Source organism: Strix aluco, chromosome 2 (assembly GCF_031877795.1).
Source record: "Strix aluco isolate bStrAlu1 chromosome 2, bStrAlu1.hap1, whole genome shotgun sequence".
NCBI lineage: Eukaryota > Metazoa > Chordata > Aves > Strigiformes > Strigidae > Strix > Strix aluco.
This window is the reverse complement of record NC_133932.1, coordinates 138,092,616-138,109,530: the sequence shown is the minus strand read 5'-3', so window position 1 is coordinate 138,109,530 and position 16,915 is coordinate 138,092,616. Positions and strand designations below refer to the sequence as shown.

At 48.0% G+C, this 16,915-nt stretch overlaps 1 protein-coding gene and 1 long non-coding RNA gene across 2 annotated transcripts; one reads left to right on the top strand and one right to left on the bottom strand.

Annotated features, from left to right (window-relative positions):
- Window positions 1-358: 358 nt before the first annotated feature.
- LOC141920348 (tRNA wybutosine-synthesizing protein 4-like) lies at window positions 359-3,837 on the bottom strand. Its single transcript, XM_074817055.1, has 5 exons — window positions 3,721-3,837; window positions 3,364-3,488; window positions 1,790-1,871; window positions 1,279-1,459; window positions 359-681 (listed from the first exon to the last, which is right to left on the bottom strand). The coding sequence occupies exons 1-5, from the start codon at window positions 3,757-3,759 to the stop codon at window positions 656-658; spliced, it is 453 nt and encodes a 150-aa protein (XP_074673156.1). The 5' UTR covers window positions 3,760-3,837; the 3' UTR covers window positions 359-655.
- Window positions 3,838-3,919: 82 nt separating this feature from the next.
- Window positions 3,920-8,233, top strand: LOC141919995 (uncharacterized). Its single transcript, XR_012622201.1, has 2 exons — window positions 3,920-4,143; window positions 7,568-8,233. It is a non-coding gene; the product is annotated as an uncharacterized LOC141919995 (long non-coding RNA).
- Window positions 8,234-16,915: the final 8,682 nt, after the last annotated feature.

Genomic DNA, 16,915 nt, shown 5'->3' with positions numbered 1-16,915 from the left:
TTGTTCAACTGCTCACAGGGGCCGGGGACTCAAGCTCTGCAGCCATCTTCCAGCTGTATTTAAATTGATTATTACAGCCTAAACATGGCAGCTTACATATGTCCCTATTGTATTTCATTCCACATTTTCCAGACCATTCACGCACTGTCAAAATCCCACTCTCATCCACCATATTGCAACTCTCCCTGTTTCCTGCCACCTTATTACATTTTCACCTTCTATATCGTATCATCTAGAACATTAATGGAAACATTGAAGGAAATCAGACGCAGGAGAAACCTCTAGTGAACCCCATACTTTACATTCCTCCATATTGCCACTGAACTGTCCCTTAGCTGGTGTAACAATCCTTTCAGCTCTGCCTATATTCTACAGCAGTTTCAAAAGGCTCGTTTTTTCCTGCCTTGGAGAGGGGGGAAAAAAAAGTCAGGTAACATAACAACTAATGTTTTATTACAGTCAAGACACCTAAGAGTCATACATTCTCTCCTACCCATAAAGCCCATAAATCACAGTATAATTTAGGTTGAAAGGGGTCTTTGAAGGTCATCTAGTCCAGCTCCTTGCTCACAGCAGAGTTACCTGTATCAGACTGCTCAAGGCTTTGTCCAGTCAAACTCTTAACTATCTCCAAGACTGGAGACTCCACCACCTTTCAGGGCAATGTGTTCCCGTTTGTAACTACTCACACGGCAGGAAAAAAAAAAAATTCATTATACATAACTGGAATTTCCTTTGTTGCAGCTTGCAACCACTGCCCCTTGACTGTTTGCTTCGTGCCACCATCAAAAGTCTGGCTCTGCCTTTTCTACACTCTCCCATTATGCAGCTGAAGACTGGGCTAAGACTCACCTTCCTCCCTCCCAACCTCCTCCTCTTAAGGCTGAGCAAACCCGGATCTCTCAGCCTTCCCTCCTATGCCATGTGCTCCACTACCTTATCCCTGCCGTGACCTCTCAGCAGACACGCTGCTGTTTGCCACTGTCTTTGCACTAGTGAGCCCCAGGCTGGACACAGCACTGCAGAAACTGTGACAGAAAGAAACCGAACTTGGTTGGACACGATCTGCTCCTGACAAATCCATTCTGGCAGCTATACATCTTCTTGCCATCTCCCAGTGCTTATGAAAGATATACTTGTTCCAAAATTTTTCAGAAAATGAACACACTTTTCATCTACTTCTTAGTTCCCCTACCATATCTCACTTTTTAAAGGCTGAAGCTACGTTTGCTTCTTCTAAACGTTTAGTATCTAGAAAAGCTTCCATAAATATCATACCTAATCTTTCTCCTCCAGTATCTCCCACCAGTGCTGACAACTCTTTCATTCTTTTGATCAGAGCAGCTTTTTGGCACGCCACATTTGGGAAATCCACCTCATATACCACAGTGTGATGCAGAAGACCTACGTCCTTCAAACGGAAGTATAAGGAGTCAAAGCCAGCACCTAAAGACAGGATCTGCAGAGAAAATATCAGAGAAAGTTATACTCCACTCCAGCAGCATTCTGAGGATCTAGGTGTGACAAATATTCAACAACATCATCTATAGAGTGACAGAAACAGGCAATCTCCTGCAAGAGGTAGAAGAATTTTGTGTAGGTACTGCCCCCTCCCAGATATCTCTGTTGAAGTGACAAATAGACAGTCACAGCAGTGCCAGGCAGATTCCCTGTGCTCTTCCAGCAAAGGATCATGACAGATGCACTAATAACGCAGTGCCGAGATGCCAAAAAGACCTTTCACACATACAGTAGGAACTGCCAGTACACCCAGACAAAGAAAATGCACCTGTGTCCTCGGGTGGCCTTGGGTCTTCAGCAGGAAGTCTTGAACACAGTGATCCACAGCACGGGCGCGGATGTAGTAACCCCTGCGGAAGGAAATTCAGCTGTACTCACTGTCCAGGAACACTATTTCTCCAGCACTGGCATCCTCTGTTTCAAAAAACTGATTTTTTTCTCTCTCAGCTTCTACCCATTTATATATATAACCCCACATTTATATACCTGCGCTGGGAGATGTCTGATGATTTTGTCATACCTAGAGCTTGTTAATAAATACAGTGTATTTATCTAACAAGACTATGGATAAGTCAGAGAAAACATGTAGATATCTCAGCTGGACTTGTTCTGTTTTGCATAAACATTCACTGGATGAAAAAGCATGAATCCAAACAGTTAGGATGCTCCCCTGCAATGTGGGTGGCCAATACCTGAGTTCCTGCCCCAAATCACATGCCATAACAATATGAATTTAACTCCTTTCCTTACAAAGGGAATGAAAGTGTGTGCAAATGCAGTGAGAGGGGAACAAAAAAGGGAAGAGAAGCAAAGTCAGGAAAGGAACTTAATTCTCTGGTTTTTGAATGAATGAATGGAACTAAGTCAGTCTAACTCCTGGAAAGTGTTACCATTTGCCTAGTCTGGCAGGGACTGGTGCCTCTTTTTCCTTGGCATTCTCTTCTAGCTAGTTCCATCGTGGCCCCACCAGGCTTACCAGTTCCTGTCACCCCCTTTAACAAGCATGTCACCATCCCCATGCCTCACACTACATGTTCTAAGATGTCCCAGAATTCGTGATGGCAGCCCATAACTGTTTCTGTGGATTTAGTCTGGCATGCCAATGTCACGTGAGAAGTCAACACTGGCCTGATGAGCAACACTTGTCTTCATAGGCCTGCAAGCTTCTGCTTGAACATCACTTTTTTTTTTTCCCCTGAATGAAACTCCTTTGGCAAGGAGTTTCCAGCCTCATACTACCTAAACTCCAATTACCACATCAGCACAGAACCTTCCACACATACACATTAAAACATTCACACTCATGCCCTGCAAAGCTCCAGAGAAGACCCAGTGGTCAGACCCCGCTGAGTCAAAGGACAATATTGTTTCCCTGAGCCACCAAATACCCTAATGGAGTTGTAACGTTCTTGAGAATTAATGAGAAAGCTGTTGATGTGCCAACACCTTTAGTACATTAGTTTTCAAATCTTATCTAAAGTAGTTTTCAGCAGCATTGAATACTGGTGTTAGGAACTGGTCCGGTGAGATAGTTTACTCAGGCCAAAGCTTTAAATTTTTGCCCATAAACGATGTAAAGTGATACCACCTATCTAAAAAGGTCACACCGCTGAGAGACAGCGCTCCGCAAGTTACCACTCTGCCACCACACGCACTCTCCTTAACACGCGCTTGAAAAAGCTGTCCCTCAGAGGGAAGCGCCCGCTCCCGGGGCGCGGGGAGCACAGCCGGGGGACCCCCTTCTGCTGCCGGGGGAGGGGGCTGCGGGCTCCACGTGTGCCGCAGCGACCGGGGTTCGGCAGCCACGGAAGCCGCGGGCCCCGCGCAGCGCCCGCTCCTCACCGGTGGACAAGCGGGGCTCGCCGCCGCTGCCGCCCCACCAGGAGCTGCAGGAACCGGTCCTGGATGTAGCCCCGCGCCGCCGCCGAGCACTTGCTGACGGCGCTGCTGCCGCCGGTGCCCTGGACCTGCCGGGACAAGGACACAGCGCTGGCGCAAGGCCGCGGGCCGAGCCGCGCCCCGCCCTACCGGGGCGGAACGGCGGGGCCGGGCAGAGCCGAGGGGGCTCCGAGGGGAGGGAAGGGCAATTCCCGCCAGCGCCGCCGAAGCCCGTTCACGCCCACGCCCCCCCCGCGTTTGCTTCCCCCCGTCCCCGAAGCCAACCCGCGGCCCCCGGGGTGCCCGCCGGGGGCCACTCACGGCGGCGGGGCGCGGGGCATCCGGACGCCCGCGGCCCATCCTGCGCCCACCGGGACGCGGCGCCACAGCCACGGGAATGCGAGCGCGGCGCGCCAGAACTGACGTCACGCGCCGGATGCCGGAAGTGACGCCACGCGCCCGGCCGGGGAGCGTCAGGGGCGGGGAGCTGCCAGTGGAGCGCGCCCCCGGGCGGGCCCGGGCCCGCCCCCCGACGGCCCCGCCCGCCCCCGGACCACCGGCCTGGCCCGGCCTGGCTGCCCCCGCGCGGACCCCGGCCCGGCCGCCCCTGGCGTCCCGGCCCCCGGGGTCCCAGGCCGGCCGCCCCAGTCCCAGCGCTGCCCCGCGAGCGCAGTGCCGGGCCCGGGCCCGGTAGCGAGGGAGGGCCAGGAGCACGTCGCCATGGCAACAGGCAGCCTCTGCGCGGTGAGCGGCGGGGCGGGAGGAGAAGCGGCGCGTCAGGAGCGGGGTGCGGGGCTGCCCGGAGGAGGGTGCGGAGCTGCCCGGAGGAGGGTGCGGGGTTGCCCGGGGCAGGGTGCGGGGCTGCCCGGAGGGTGCGGGGCTGCCCGGGGCAGGGTGCGAGGCTCTGCAGCGGGGCCCACAGCGGTTCTGCCCGTGCTCGGTTCCTGCGCTGCAGGTGAGAGCGAAGCCAGCCCCGGTGGCCGCGTGTTCCGGGTCACGGCTCCGGGGGTCTCCCGAGCTGAAGAGAAACAGGCCGGGCCGCGGGGCGCTGTGGTGGAGGAGGTGGCTGTTCCCTGTTATTTCTCGTCAGGATTTGTCCCAGGGGCTGTAGAGGGGCTGTGGTAGCTGAGCTGTGTAAGGTGTCACGAGTACTACACTGACTGTCATGGTCGGTGTCTCAACACATCTCGCACTCCGCAAACCAGTATATTGTGCATTAAATAAGTTACAATCTCAGAATGTCACTTTTACCGAGAATAGTCAGTATGCATATTGCTAACTGGGACCCGTAAAGCTCAATCCTCAGCCCGGTGGTAGCATTTTATCGACAGACACGTGAAAATTTTTCTGTGAGGTGTATTTTATTAGTGTTGCCTTTTAGGTGATTCCCAGCATAGCTGACGTAGCAGCCCCAGCTGCTGCAGCTCTGGCGCAGGATACAGCACGCTGTGGTAGCTCCTGTGCTCCTGTTTGTATTCGAGATGTGTGCCCGGTCTCTGCAGGGATCAAGGCTTCCTTTTCCTCCAGGTTCCCTTTTCCTAGCTGTTCATCATTTTGTTGATCTTGTCACATCTCTGGGATGTGGAAATGATGTTTTGGTTTAGTGTCAGGTTCAGACGGACAGGGAATGCCAGCCCATCCTGCTGGCCCTTCAGATCCTGCAGGGTTTCCAATTATACCAGTGTCCTGAGAATGATGATGGAGCAAAAGACATGGCAGCAAGTCGCGGAGTGGCCACTGAACTCAGTGCATCCAGCTGTCCCGAGAAGTCCTTTCTGGTCCTGTGTTTCTATATGCGTAACAATCTTCTGTGCAAACTCTGTGGGAAGACACTGAAACATGACCTGGGTTTAGCACAAGAACACAGACACGCTTTCAGGGGTGGGGCTGGGAGGTTCGTTTCCTGCCCTTGGCACTGCATGTGTGCTCCGGGAGGGGAGTCTCTGTGTCACATTTCCTTGGTAAGGGGAGAGAAGGTGGTGTGCAGCCGTTCTGGGGTCTGCGTGTCCACTCCCTAGCTGTCACAGATTCAAAAACCTGTAATCACTATTCTATCAGGCTCTAGTTTAGAAGCAGATGGGATTTTTGCTTCTATATCCTTCTTAGTTTGGAAGGATGTTTTGGAGCCTGATTGCTGTAATCGCTAGAAATCTCCTCCAGATTTCTTGTCACATGTATTAATGGCCAATTTATATCCATTTAGTCTTGATTCACAGTTTTAAACTGAAATTGTTCCTTTACCTTTCTGGCACTGACTCCAAGTGTACAAGCAGACAGATTTATCACCTCTTGGTCTGTGCTTTGGCAGACTAAGGCTAGCTAAGCAAGCTCTGCTGGTGGGAGGTAGAAAGCTTTTCAGTAGTTTCTGAGGGGGATGGATGCTGTGTGTGTGCTGTCATAGACCTGGCACGTCCCCCGCTTTGGACATCTTCAGGGCTGGCGTGGGGAGGGGGTGCCTCTTCCCTGATGTGCACAGGCAACCTTCCCCTCCCACTCCTCCGAGGATTCCCCTGGGGCTCTGCACGACATTCAAAGCTTGTGAGGAATGCACATCTCACCCCAAATAACAGAAAACACACAGTAGAGCAGCACAGGCATCTAGGGGCCCCATGCTGCTCCCACCCCCAACTGGGCGGGCGGTCTGAGGAGAGGGGAGACGTAATGAAAAGCATTTGCTGCAGCAGCTATCTATAGTCTTTTGTGTTTGGGAGCGGGCAAGGGACAGGCGTGGCCCTGCCTGCCTGACCTCAGAGCTGACGTCAGAGAACCCCAAATGAATAACAGGGAGTGCTCCAGAGAGAGAAGCACAGCCAGGCTGCCCAGCATGGAAGGTGAGACACCAGCACCACTGCACCAGAGAAGAGAGAAACTGGGAGGTACTATTCCTGCAGAAGGGTGCTCTGTACCCACAGTATCAGGACTCTGGCTTCAATTCAAGGTGGGCCAAAGAAGTTTGGGTCTTTCTATGGGCTGACTCAGCAACACAAAATCTGTGCTTCTGATCTACTACAGGCATTTCCCTGTACCTGTTCTGCTTTCTTAACCACTTGGATGCATGCTGAAGGTTATCAGTTGCAGCACGGTCTCTGTATCAGCTGGCTCCTGGGAAACAGTTCTAGGAATGATGAGAAGGTTACAGATCTGTGTTGTGCTGAGCAATAGGACTGTGCCTTAAAAATATTGCTACCCAGAATATTTGGTTCTAATGCTACTGATATTGCCCTGTTGCTCCCACTCACTGCAAGAGTAGAGGGCTGGATTTATCTGCCAGTCTAGGACAGTGTGGTAAGAATTGTATCCAGGAGAACATATGGTATGAGTCTCAGATCTCAATCATTTTATTGTAATGTGATACCACGGAGAGGCCTCAGTGACAGGGCAAGGCCTCCTCAGGATAAGGCCTGTGCAGCAAAATGTAGAGATAAACAACATAACTTGTAAGTCTTACATGCACACGGAAGTCTTGAGTGTACAACCTAAATACTTCGCAAAATACAACTGTGTCATCAAAGAGCCTGTGTTTAACAGAACAAGATAACAATCACAGTGTCACAATGGTTTGGGTTGGAGGAGACCTTTAAAGATCATCTAGTCCATAGCCCCTGCCATGAGCAAGGATATCTTTCACTAGATCATCTTGCTTAAAGCCCCGTTCAACCTGGCCTTGAACACAATCACAGGAACCACCTTCCCTAGTCGTTGTTAAGAATGTAAACATCTTCAAAAAAATCCATCACTGTCAAGGAAGATACTGTGATTTTCTCATTCTGTGGCATCCAGTGGAATATCTTCTTCAAAAAGAGTGACGGAAAGGAAGTTTAGAAGATATCCTTAGATACTAATGGCAGTGATGTTGGAAATGGAGAGAAGAAACAATCATCCTGTGTCTTGCCACAGAAGTTAGGAAGTGCAGGAAACAGTTGTGAGGACTTTTAAAAGATAAAAGAAATAGTTTGGTTTATTGCCTTGTAGAGACTGTGCAGTAGAGAAGGGGGAACTGGGGTGAGGATATGGCTGAAGTGCTGGCCTGGAGGGATCACATTTGCACCGGTACTATAATGGACCTAGATTTGTGAATCAACAAGGAGGGTGAAAACAACCAGCTGGGGAGATGTGAGGACAAAATGTTGAGGTAGGGTTTTGTTTTTCTTTTGTTTTTGTTTTGCAGGGATCTTGGACCAAAGGATCCTGGGGAATTACCGGTGCACGGATATTTATAGGATGAAAATGACATGTCTTGTGAAATTGTTGGACACTTAATACAGTAACAGCCCCGGGCAACATAGTGGAAGGGTTGACCACACATTGTAAGAAGGAGTGATGATTGCCACTAATGATACAACCACCATACATTTCTGAGCAAGATAATGATATGTCTGTTTGGAATACCACCAGTGGACATTTGTTGATATCCCAGCAGGTTTGCTTTCCTGTTTTATCCCCACATAATATTGCGGTCTTTTAAAATCTCCTTGTTAATAACTCAAAACTTCATTAAATGATGTTGTCTATTGCATGTTGAAGGACAAGAGCTTGACCTTAGGCACTGCTATGATCAACTCTTTCGGAAAAACTACCAGGACTTTCAAAAAAATGTCTTGAAGTTGTCTCCTTGCAGGAGGATGCTCATACGCTTCACATCGAGTGATACTGACCCCCACTCTGCCTTTCCTCTGCTTGGTGGGAGGCACTCTTCATCTCTTTACCCACCACAGAGTTCCTGTACTACCTGCTGCTTTCTCCATTTGAAGTAACACATTACCAGATGTATCTGTTGCATTTACATTCAGTGATTCTCTACATTTGGTGAATAAACACGGATTGGGGTAAAGCACCCGTGACACTTCTGATGGCACTTTATGCTGGGTTACACTCAGGTCCGTGCTATTCAGAGACCTTATCGCACCACCTCAATTTGCTTTTGCTCTCTGAACAGGTCAAACTCCAGTTTGAGTTACTGTCCAGTGTGGATTTTTTTCAAAGAGATGTGAGCAAGATAGGAGCCTTTAACTTCCACTGAGGGAAGTTTCTAAAGGAGCCTTTCTGCCTGTGTCTAGGGGCCTGATGTATGGGGGTGCTGCTCCTCCAGCTGCTTTAATCAGCAAACTCAAGCCTCTCAGAGCTCCCTTTGTATTTTAGAGATAAATGCCTTGTTCTTCTCTCCAAATGCAAAAATGATACACTGGCTGTCTCTTAGTTTCTTTGGTGACTTGAAAGCTTTCAAAAATCTGGCTCTTATATTGTTTCCTCCTAAACCTCTGTCTCAATTCCCTATCTGTAAAATGGGGATAAGACCAAATTTCATACCTCCAAGGGAGGAAGCATGAGGAAAAAAAAAAGAATTTTGGCACATCAGAGATAGATAAGGGATTTCTGCAAAACATTTATTAGTAGTGCATGAAGAGCTGATTAAACACTGAGCAGTAATTCATCAACTTTTGATTTAAACTCTGTTGCTGTATTTTACATTGGATGATTGTCAGCCAGCAGGATTGTTTCTAGGAGAGTCCCACAAAGCTATTCATGGTTACAGATTGTGGCTGTGTCCTGGAAAGCGGGAATTAAAGGATTTATTGATTGCATTAGATGACCAATAGAATATGAGTTCTCAGTTTGATGAAATAGCTAGACCAAAAGCTATTTTGAAGAACATATAAAAAGGACAATAGAGGAGAGGAGAGGAGAGTTGGAAGGGACCTACCAACAATCATCTAGTCCAACTGCAAAGAAGGGTTGGTATTCCATATGCATATTTCATTAGTATGATAATTACTGGCATAATGTCAGTGTTCTGGGATCAGCATTTCAAACCCATTCTGGTTGCGAGTTGGAAGTTCTGGGTTGAGGTCTCCCCTATATTCAGAGATTGAAGACACAGAGTCTCTTTCATTTTAAAACAGTTGTAAAACTAAGCAGTATGGAACTACAACAGGACTTCCCGACAATGAAGTCCAATCTGTATTTGGACTGTGAGTACATTTTGTCAGGGTCCCAGGTACGTGATGCTTTCTGTGTTCCTCTGGCAAGTGACATTATTTCTTACCAATTTCCTGCTGTTTCAAGGATCACCAGTATTATATTGCCATGTTTGCCAGCAGACATAGTGCTGCTTTCACCAAATTAGAATTCTTCATCCACATGATGTTAAAACCAGAATCACATTCACCAGTTTCTTTCTAGGAGGCTCAGATGAACAGGACTAGCAAAGGGAAAGTAGCTCTCCAGTGTCCTAACCTCCAGTTCTGCAACTTGCCCTTCTGTCAGCTTCATCCTGCGATTATCTCTGCTCCCAGGAACTCGTAACCTAACACAGACATGTAGCCAGACTCCAAGGAGTCTCTGGTCCGTGAATTGGGCCTTGTTTATAGCATCTGAGCCACGATGTCATCACTTTGGGGCCCCACACATAGATGGCAAGGGAGGAAACAATATAAATTATGCTGGCCCCTGCTTTCTTGTGGTAAGATCTGTACTTGCCAGAAACTTCTAGCCTTTGTTCTGGGCTGGGAAAGGGTTTCATAATGGAGAGGGAGGCACTTTCTATTCTGAGTGGAGAAAGCAGTACCAGGGAAGGTTTTGATTATCTCCCATCAGTGCAGAGCAGCCAGGCAGCTTGCAGTCGCAGGAGCTGATGAGCAGTGCGTTCCCAGTCCAGTCACAGTGAGAAGGGCTGCAGGAACGGAGTGTGTTCTCACCCCATGGGCAAGGAGTCCTTGCTGGAGGATGAGACCAATCCTTAGTAAGATCCAGAATGGAGCTCTTCCCAAGAGGAGAGGACTCCCTCTGCCAGACTTGGAGCAATAGAGTAAAGCAAACGCTGATTAGAAATGGAAGGGAAGCACAACAGGGTTTTCTTGCCTTCGTCCTATCGCTCAACTCTGCGTGAGGTGACACTGCACTGTGGAGAATGGCCCTCTGGCCTTGTCCCTCTAACCTGTCCTAAGGACTGCTGGAGAGCTTGGGCTCCTGTTGTTCATAACTTAGCAGGGAACGCTGCAAACATGTGGAAGATGTTCCTGTCTTCATTTTTAGGCCTTGCCTTGCAGTCATGCTCTTTTCCTCCAGGGTAGTCTGGTACAGTACAGCACTTTGGGGTCCTGCTATGAAAATGATCTGCTCAGCATTTTTCAAATGCTTCGAGGGAGGGTTCTTGTTTATGTGCCATTCATACTTTTTTATTCCTCCTGTCTTGCTGCTGCTAATTTTAGACTGGCTCTTAGGAAGTATTTCTTTGCAGAAGGGGTTGTTGGGCATTGGAATGGGCTGCCCAGGGCAGGGGGGGAGTCCCCATCCGTGGAGGGGTTGAAGAGTCGGGCTGACCCAGCGCTGAGGGATCTGGTGGAGTTGGGAACGGTCAGGGTGAGGTTCATGGTTGGACTGGAGGAGCTTCAAGGGCTTTTCCAACCAAGATGATTCTATGATTCTCCATCTTGTTACCCTTATCTGTTAGTGGTTCATACTACCTTTGCTAGATCCTTTCTCTGCCTTGTTTTTGCTTTCCCATTATAAGTATAAATCTAAATCCTTCATCCCTATTGCAAGAGCTGCTACTTCCTTCACTCCTCCTTAGTTTGATTAGTATTTCGTTCCATCTTTTCTGCTCCCTTACCAGGTCATGTTGCTGATTTTATCACCTTGCCTTCTCCTGCTGTTTCTGAAATGCCCTCTGTAAAAAAAGCACCTGTCCCTGGCATCTTCATGGCCTCCCTGTCTATGTCCTGAGTCCTTCAGAGTCCTCGATGCCCTTATTTGACATTTCTGAAAGTCTAAACTGATGGATCTTGTTGCTTGAACCAGGTGAGGCTGCAGGGGAATGCTGCACTGCTGCTTTTCTGTTTCTGCCTCTTCCTCTACTCTGCTTCCTTCCCTCTTTTCCTCTTCACAGCAGTGCTGTGTTCAGATTTCCAGTGTTGCTGTCACCATGTCCACCCTGCCAGCCTTTCTCCCTTCTTTCAGTTTCTGGCTCTTTCTCTTTGCTCACAGTGATCGCTCACGCTTCTCCACTGGCTCATTCTCTTCATGCTGTGTTGTCCTCCACCCTTCATTCATTTTTCCCTTCTCATCCATTACAAGCTCAGCCCTCGAAGTCCTCACCCCTTACACATTCCTGGGATCTCTTTCACCTCCTGCACTGGTATTAAGAAACTCCTATAAACAGTCTGAATTCTGCCACTTCACTGCCTTTCTTCCCACTCTCATTTTGCCAGCTTCCTAATTTAAAATGGGAAGGTTCAAGATTTTACTTTCTTTCTTGTCCTCAGTTTCAGGTTCCTTTAGCCTGTTTAAATCATTCCTTAAACTCTTTCCTCCTCCTGCTTTCAGTTCTTTCTTTGTAAGAGCTCTCTACTTCCTCCCATGGGAAAGGCACAAGAAATAACCTCTTTGCCTTGCTTTCATTATTCTCCTCTTTCTTCTCCCCATCACAAATGCAGAAATCTCTTACTTACTTTATTCTGTTATTGTAATCCCACATAACATGTTCTGAGGATTTCAAGTGCAGCATTAAAAAATTTATGTGATTCTTCCCTTGTTTACTTTAGAAGGGAAGGTGAAGTTTGTAGATGGTATTTTTACAATGAATGGTGAGTTTGCGGCACAGTAGGCTCAGGACTTCAGCCTCCAAGGCTACAGGATACAGTGCGAGTGAGACATAAAACCTGTGATGCACAAAATTACTCAGGCACAAAGCAAGTGCTGTGAGATGTGTTGGTTTTCTGTAAATGACCCTTAAACCTGGTATTTTGCTTATTTGTTTAAGAAATGAAGAATCAATTGTAAAACAAGAGACCCGCAGTTGTGTGTAATGTAGGTGAGGGATAATATTTCTCAGAATTACAGGGTTCTGAAAGTTGCGTATTGTTCACCCTGTCACGTGGCCGTGGCAGAGGATGCTAAAGCCACTGCATGTCCCAGTGTTTCTTAGGTGAGTGATGTTGGATTTGTTGTCTCTGAGCGCAGATCTGGACACTGGATGGGACAGACCTGGGAAAGTGCTAAGAAGAGTCTTTCACCTTTGACAGTAATGAAACCAGAAAATATTATTCTTACTCTATATTACAATAGAATAGTTCCACTTGGAAGGGACCTACAACGATCATCTAGTCCAACTGCCTGACCGCTTCAGGGCTGACCCAAAGCTAAAGCATTGAGGCATTAAGGGCATTGTCCAAATGCCTCTTAAACTCTGCCAGGCTTGGGGCATCAACCACCTCTTCAGGAAGCCTGTTCCAGTGCTTGACCACCCTTTCTGTAAAGAAACACTTCCTTATGTCCAGTCTAACCCCCCGCAACACAGCTCTGAACCGTTCCCAGGCATCCTATCCCTGGATCCCAGAGAGAGGAGATCAGCACCTCCCTTTCCACGTCCCCTCCCCAGCAAGCTGCAGAGAGCAATGAAGTTGCCCCCCAGTCTCTTTTTCACCAAACTAGACAAACCCATAGTCCTCAGCTGCTCCTCATAGGAACCCCCTTCCAGCCCCTTCATCAGCTTTCTTGCCCTCCTCTGGACACGTTCAAGTACCTGAGCATCATTCTCACACTGCGGGGCCCAGACCTGCACACAGTGCTCAAGGTGAGGCCGCACCCTAAGGCGGGGTAGTCGCCTCTCTTGCCCGGCTAGTCGTACCGGGTTTGATGCCCCAGGGCTGCAGTTTGCCCTCTTGGTGCAGGGCACACTGCTGGCTCCTATGAGCCTGCTGCCAGTCAGCACTCCCTCATCCCTTTCTGCAGGGCTGCTGTCAAGCCACTTCTCTCCCAGTTCATACCTGTGCCCAGCATTGCTCCATCCCAGGGGCAGAATCCAGCCTTTGCTTTTGTCAAATTTCATGCCATTGGTGATTACCCAATGCTCCCATCTATCTAGATCCCTCTGCAAGGCCTCACGTCCCTCAAGAGAGTCAACAGCACCTCTCAGTTTAATATCATCATAGGACTTACTAATGCATTCGACTCCTGCATCCAGATCATTGATAAAAATGCTAAACAGCACTGGCCCTAGGCTTGAGCCCTGAGGCACAGCGCTGGTGGCCGGTCACCAGCCAGATGTAGCCCCCTTCACTACAGCCCTTTGAGCGCTGCCCTTCAGCCAGATCTTCACCCAGTGCACCATGTCTTGCTCATCTCACAGTTGGACAACTTGGCCAGAAGGATGCTCTGAAGGACGGTATCAAAAGCCATACTAAAACCCAGAAAAACTACATTCACCACCTTCCTCTCATCCACTAGGCAGGTGCACTTATCAGAGAAGGATATAAAATTAATTAGGATGTTCACTTTGTGGTCCCATTTTGACTGTGCCTAATAATTGTATTGTTCTTTAGATGCCTTTTAATAGCACCCAGTATGATCTTCTCCCTAGTTTTTCCAGGTACTGATGTTAGACTAACAGGTTCGTGGGTCCTCCCTCACACCCTTCTTGTACATTTGAATAATATTGGCCAGCTTCCAGTCAGTGAGGATGTCCCCAGACCCCCAAGACCTTTGGCAGATGATTGAGAGGGGCCCTGCTGTAACATCTACTAACTCCTTCAGTACTCTGGGATGAATCCCATCAGGCCGCACAGACTTATGAACATTCAGCTGGTACAACTGGTCCCTTACAATTTCAGTGTCCATGTGGAAAGTCACTGTTCCCACAGCTGTGGTCCTCCAACTCAGAGGACCAGACAGCCCAAGGTCTATCATTGGCATTAAAGACTGAGGCAAAGAAGGCATTGGAAGGATTCTGCGAGTCCTCTTTCAGCGCTAGAGGTAATGGGTGCAGCAAACATGCCCATCTACAGTAGGAAAGAAGAGTGCTGAGGACTTCAGCCTAGTCTCAAACATCTTTCAGTGTGCATGGGAGAAAGAAATAGAGGATGCCAGGGCCAGATGAGGTCAGGAAGGATCCAGCTGACATAGCAGACTTTAGGAAGCAGAGGCAGAAGCAAGCTGCCTCCCTGGGTGCTCAAGCCTGCAGAGAGATGCTTCACACAGAAATGCATCCCAAAGAAGCAGTGACAGCCATCCACCTTGCCTTCCTACTACCCACCCATTTTCTCAGCCATGCTCACATTAGATCAAGAGCCTCACAACTGTAACAGTGGCACAAAATATTCAAGTCAGCTGTACAAGTCAGCCTTAATAAGGGGAGAAGCAGGAGAGCTCTTAAGTTCCCTGCCTGCCTCCTAGAGATCAGTACCTTAGTATATAAAAATGAATCTTGCTCTGCAGCATGCTAACAGGCAGCTTCTGGAGAGTCACGGTTCTAAGAGAAAGAGCCGCACGTTTAAGATTCACAGAGGAATTAAAACAAGCAGAATTAGGTCACAAGAATAGAGAGAGAAACAAGGAGTGTTAGAGAAGAGTCTCTTGCAAAGCGAAGGACTGTGGAGGAGTGGAAGGTGACTTGCTACAGGGTCCTACGATGCAGCTCAGAAGCATCTGAACTGGCAACAGCAGAGCCCTACATTAACAGTAGGCATCGTTCACTGGCCAGAGGGCGTTTTTCTGTCTCTAGCAAAGGTTTCTGTAAACTGCTGCAAAGAAACTGCTGTAATATCTGCAGCGTCATCAGCGTTTAGCTGAGCCTCTCTCAGCATCTCTCACCCCCACACTCTGGGGGATGTCATGATGTGCTGCCCCTTCTCTCATGTGTTTCTAGGTGTGTGCTGTCCGAGAGAGGACACTAGGCTGGATGGATCTTTGGTCTAACATACCATGATTATTCTAATGTATATGCTGCAATACATATAATACATACTAGAATAACGTATATTTGTATACATATATTTATAATTTATATCTGTAAACACACTCACACATACACACCACCACCCCATACACACCTCTTAGCTTTGTCAGTACTTTTTCTAAGGTATATTTTTCTCTTTTGGGTACTGATGGGGAACATGACAGCTTTTTGCAGGGTATTGGTGGTTTACTGGAGAGGGGTTTTGCTTGTCATTTTAGAACTGAATAGATAGATTTGAGGACTTGCAACACTTCAAGAGTGTTTGCCAGCTCTCCCTTTTGTGTAACACAAAAAAACAAGCTCCTGAGAAACATTGTGAGGTTTTTCTTCTGTAAGACATCTCATCTTCCAGAAAAAAAAAAAAACAAGAAAAAAAAAAACCAAAACAGAAAGAAGTGTGTATTGAATCACAGAAAGATGCTTAGTGTGTAAATGTAGGCCTACACTGTTGAAATAATACTGATTTTTGAGGATGCTGGGGGAGAAAGAACCCCTGAAAGCTAAGTTCCAGCCATTTGTGGGGCAAAATGTTTGTTTTAATGATATCAGTGCAGCTTCACTGATTTACACTTGCTACAACAATACACTTCTGAAGAGTTAGAACTGATACTCAAACTGCCAGTGAAATTACAGGCATGAGTAATCATCTAACAGAAAAATCTGGATTTTTCTGGTTCCTCTACTGTGCTGACCCTTGCTCACATGATTTTACTGTGAACGCTTTTTCAGGTTTGTCAGGTTCATGATGCACGGAGAATGCTTACCTTGCTTAGGATCATATTTTGCCTTCATTAAAGAACCGCAGAACCTGGGTTGGGGCACTCCCCTGTATCCATACAGACTGGAGGATGAATGATTGAGAGCAGTGCTGCAGAGAAGGACTTGGGGATTCTGGTGGATAAAAAATTGGACGTGAGCCATCAGTGTGAGCTCGCAGACCAGAAAACCAGTTGTATCCCGGTCGAGGATACAATATCCAGGTTGAGGAAGGTGATTCTTCCCCTTTACTCTGCTCTGGTGGGACCCCACCTCTGTCACTGCATCCAGCTCGGGGGTCCCCAGCACAAGACAGACACAGACCTGTTGGAGGGGGTCCAGAGGAGGCCACAAAAATGATCAGGGCGCTGGAACACCTCTGCTGTGAGGAAAGTCTGAACGAGTTGGAATTGTTTAGTCTGCAGAAGAGAAGGCTTTGGGGAGACCTTACTGCAGCCTTTCAATACGTAGAGGGGGCTTATGAGAGAAACTGAGACTTTTTACCAGGGCCTGTAGTGACAGGACAAGGGGCAACGGTTTTAAACTAAAAGAGGGTAGATTGAGATTAGATATAAGGAAGAAATTCTTTACTATAAGGGTGATGAGACACTGGAGTATGTTGCCCAGAGAAGTTACGAATGCCCCAGTCCCTGGAAGGGTTCAAGGCCAGGTTGGACAGGGCTTTGGGCAACCTGGGCTAGTGGAAGGTGGCCCTGCCCGGGGCAGGGGGTGGGCCTGGATGGGCTTTAAGGTCCCTTCCAGCCCAAACCTTTCTATGATAACCACAGAATCAAAGAATGGTTGAAGTTGGAAGGGTCCTTTGGCAGTCATCTTGTCCCATGCTTGTGAATCAGTCAACTATACATCTCCTTAGTGAGCTTCTTTAGACTCACGGGTGTAAATCAGGTTGGCCTGTTGATTTAAAAAACATTTATTATTGCTAGACTACTGTTTATTATCTTCTAATGTTTTCATCTTGTATCTCACATGTACAAAAGAGAATTTTGACCAACTATTCCTTCTTGGCAT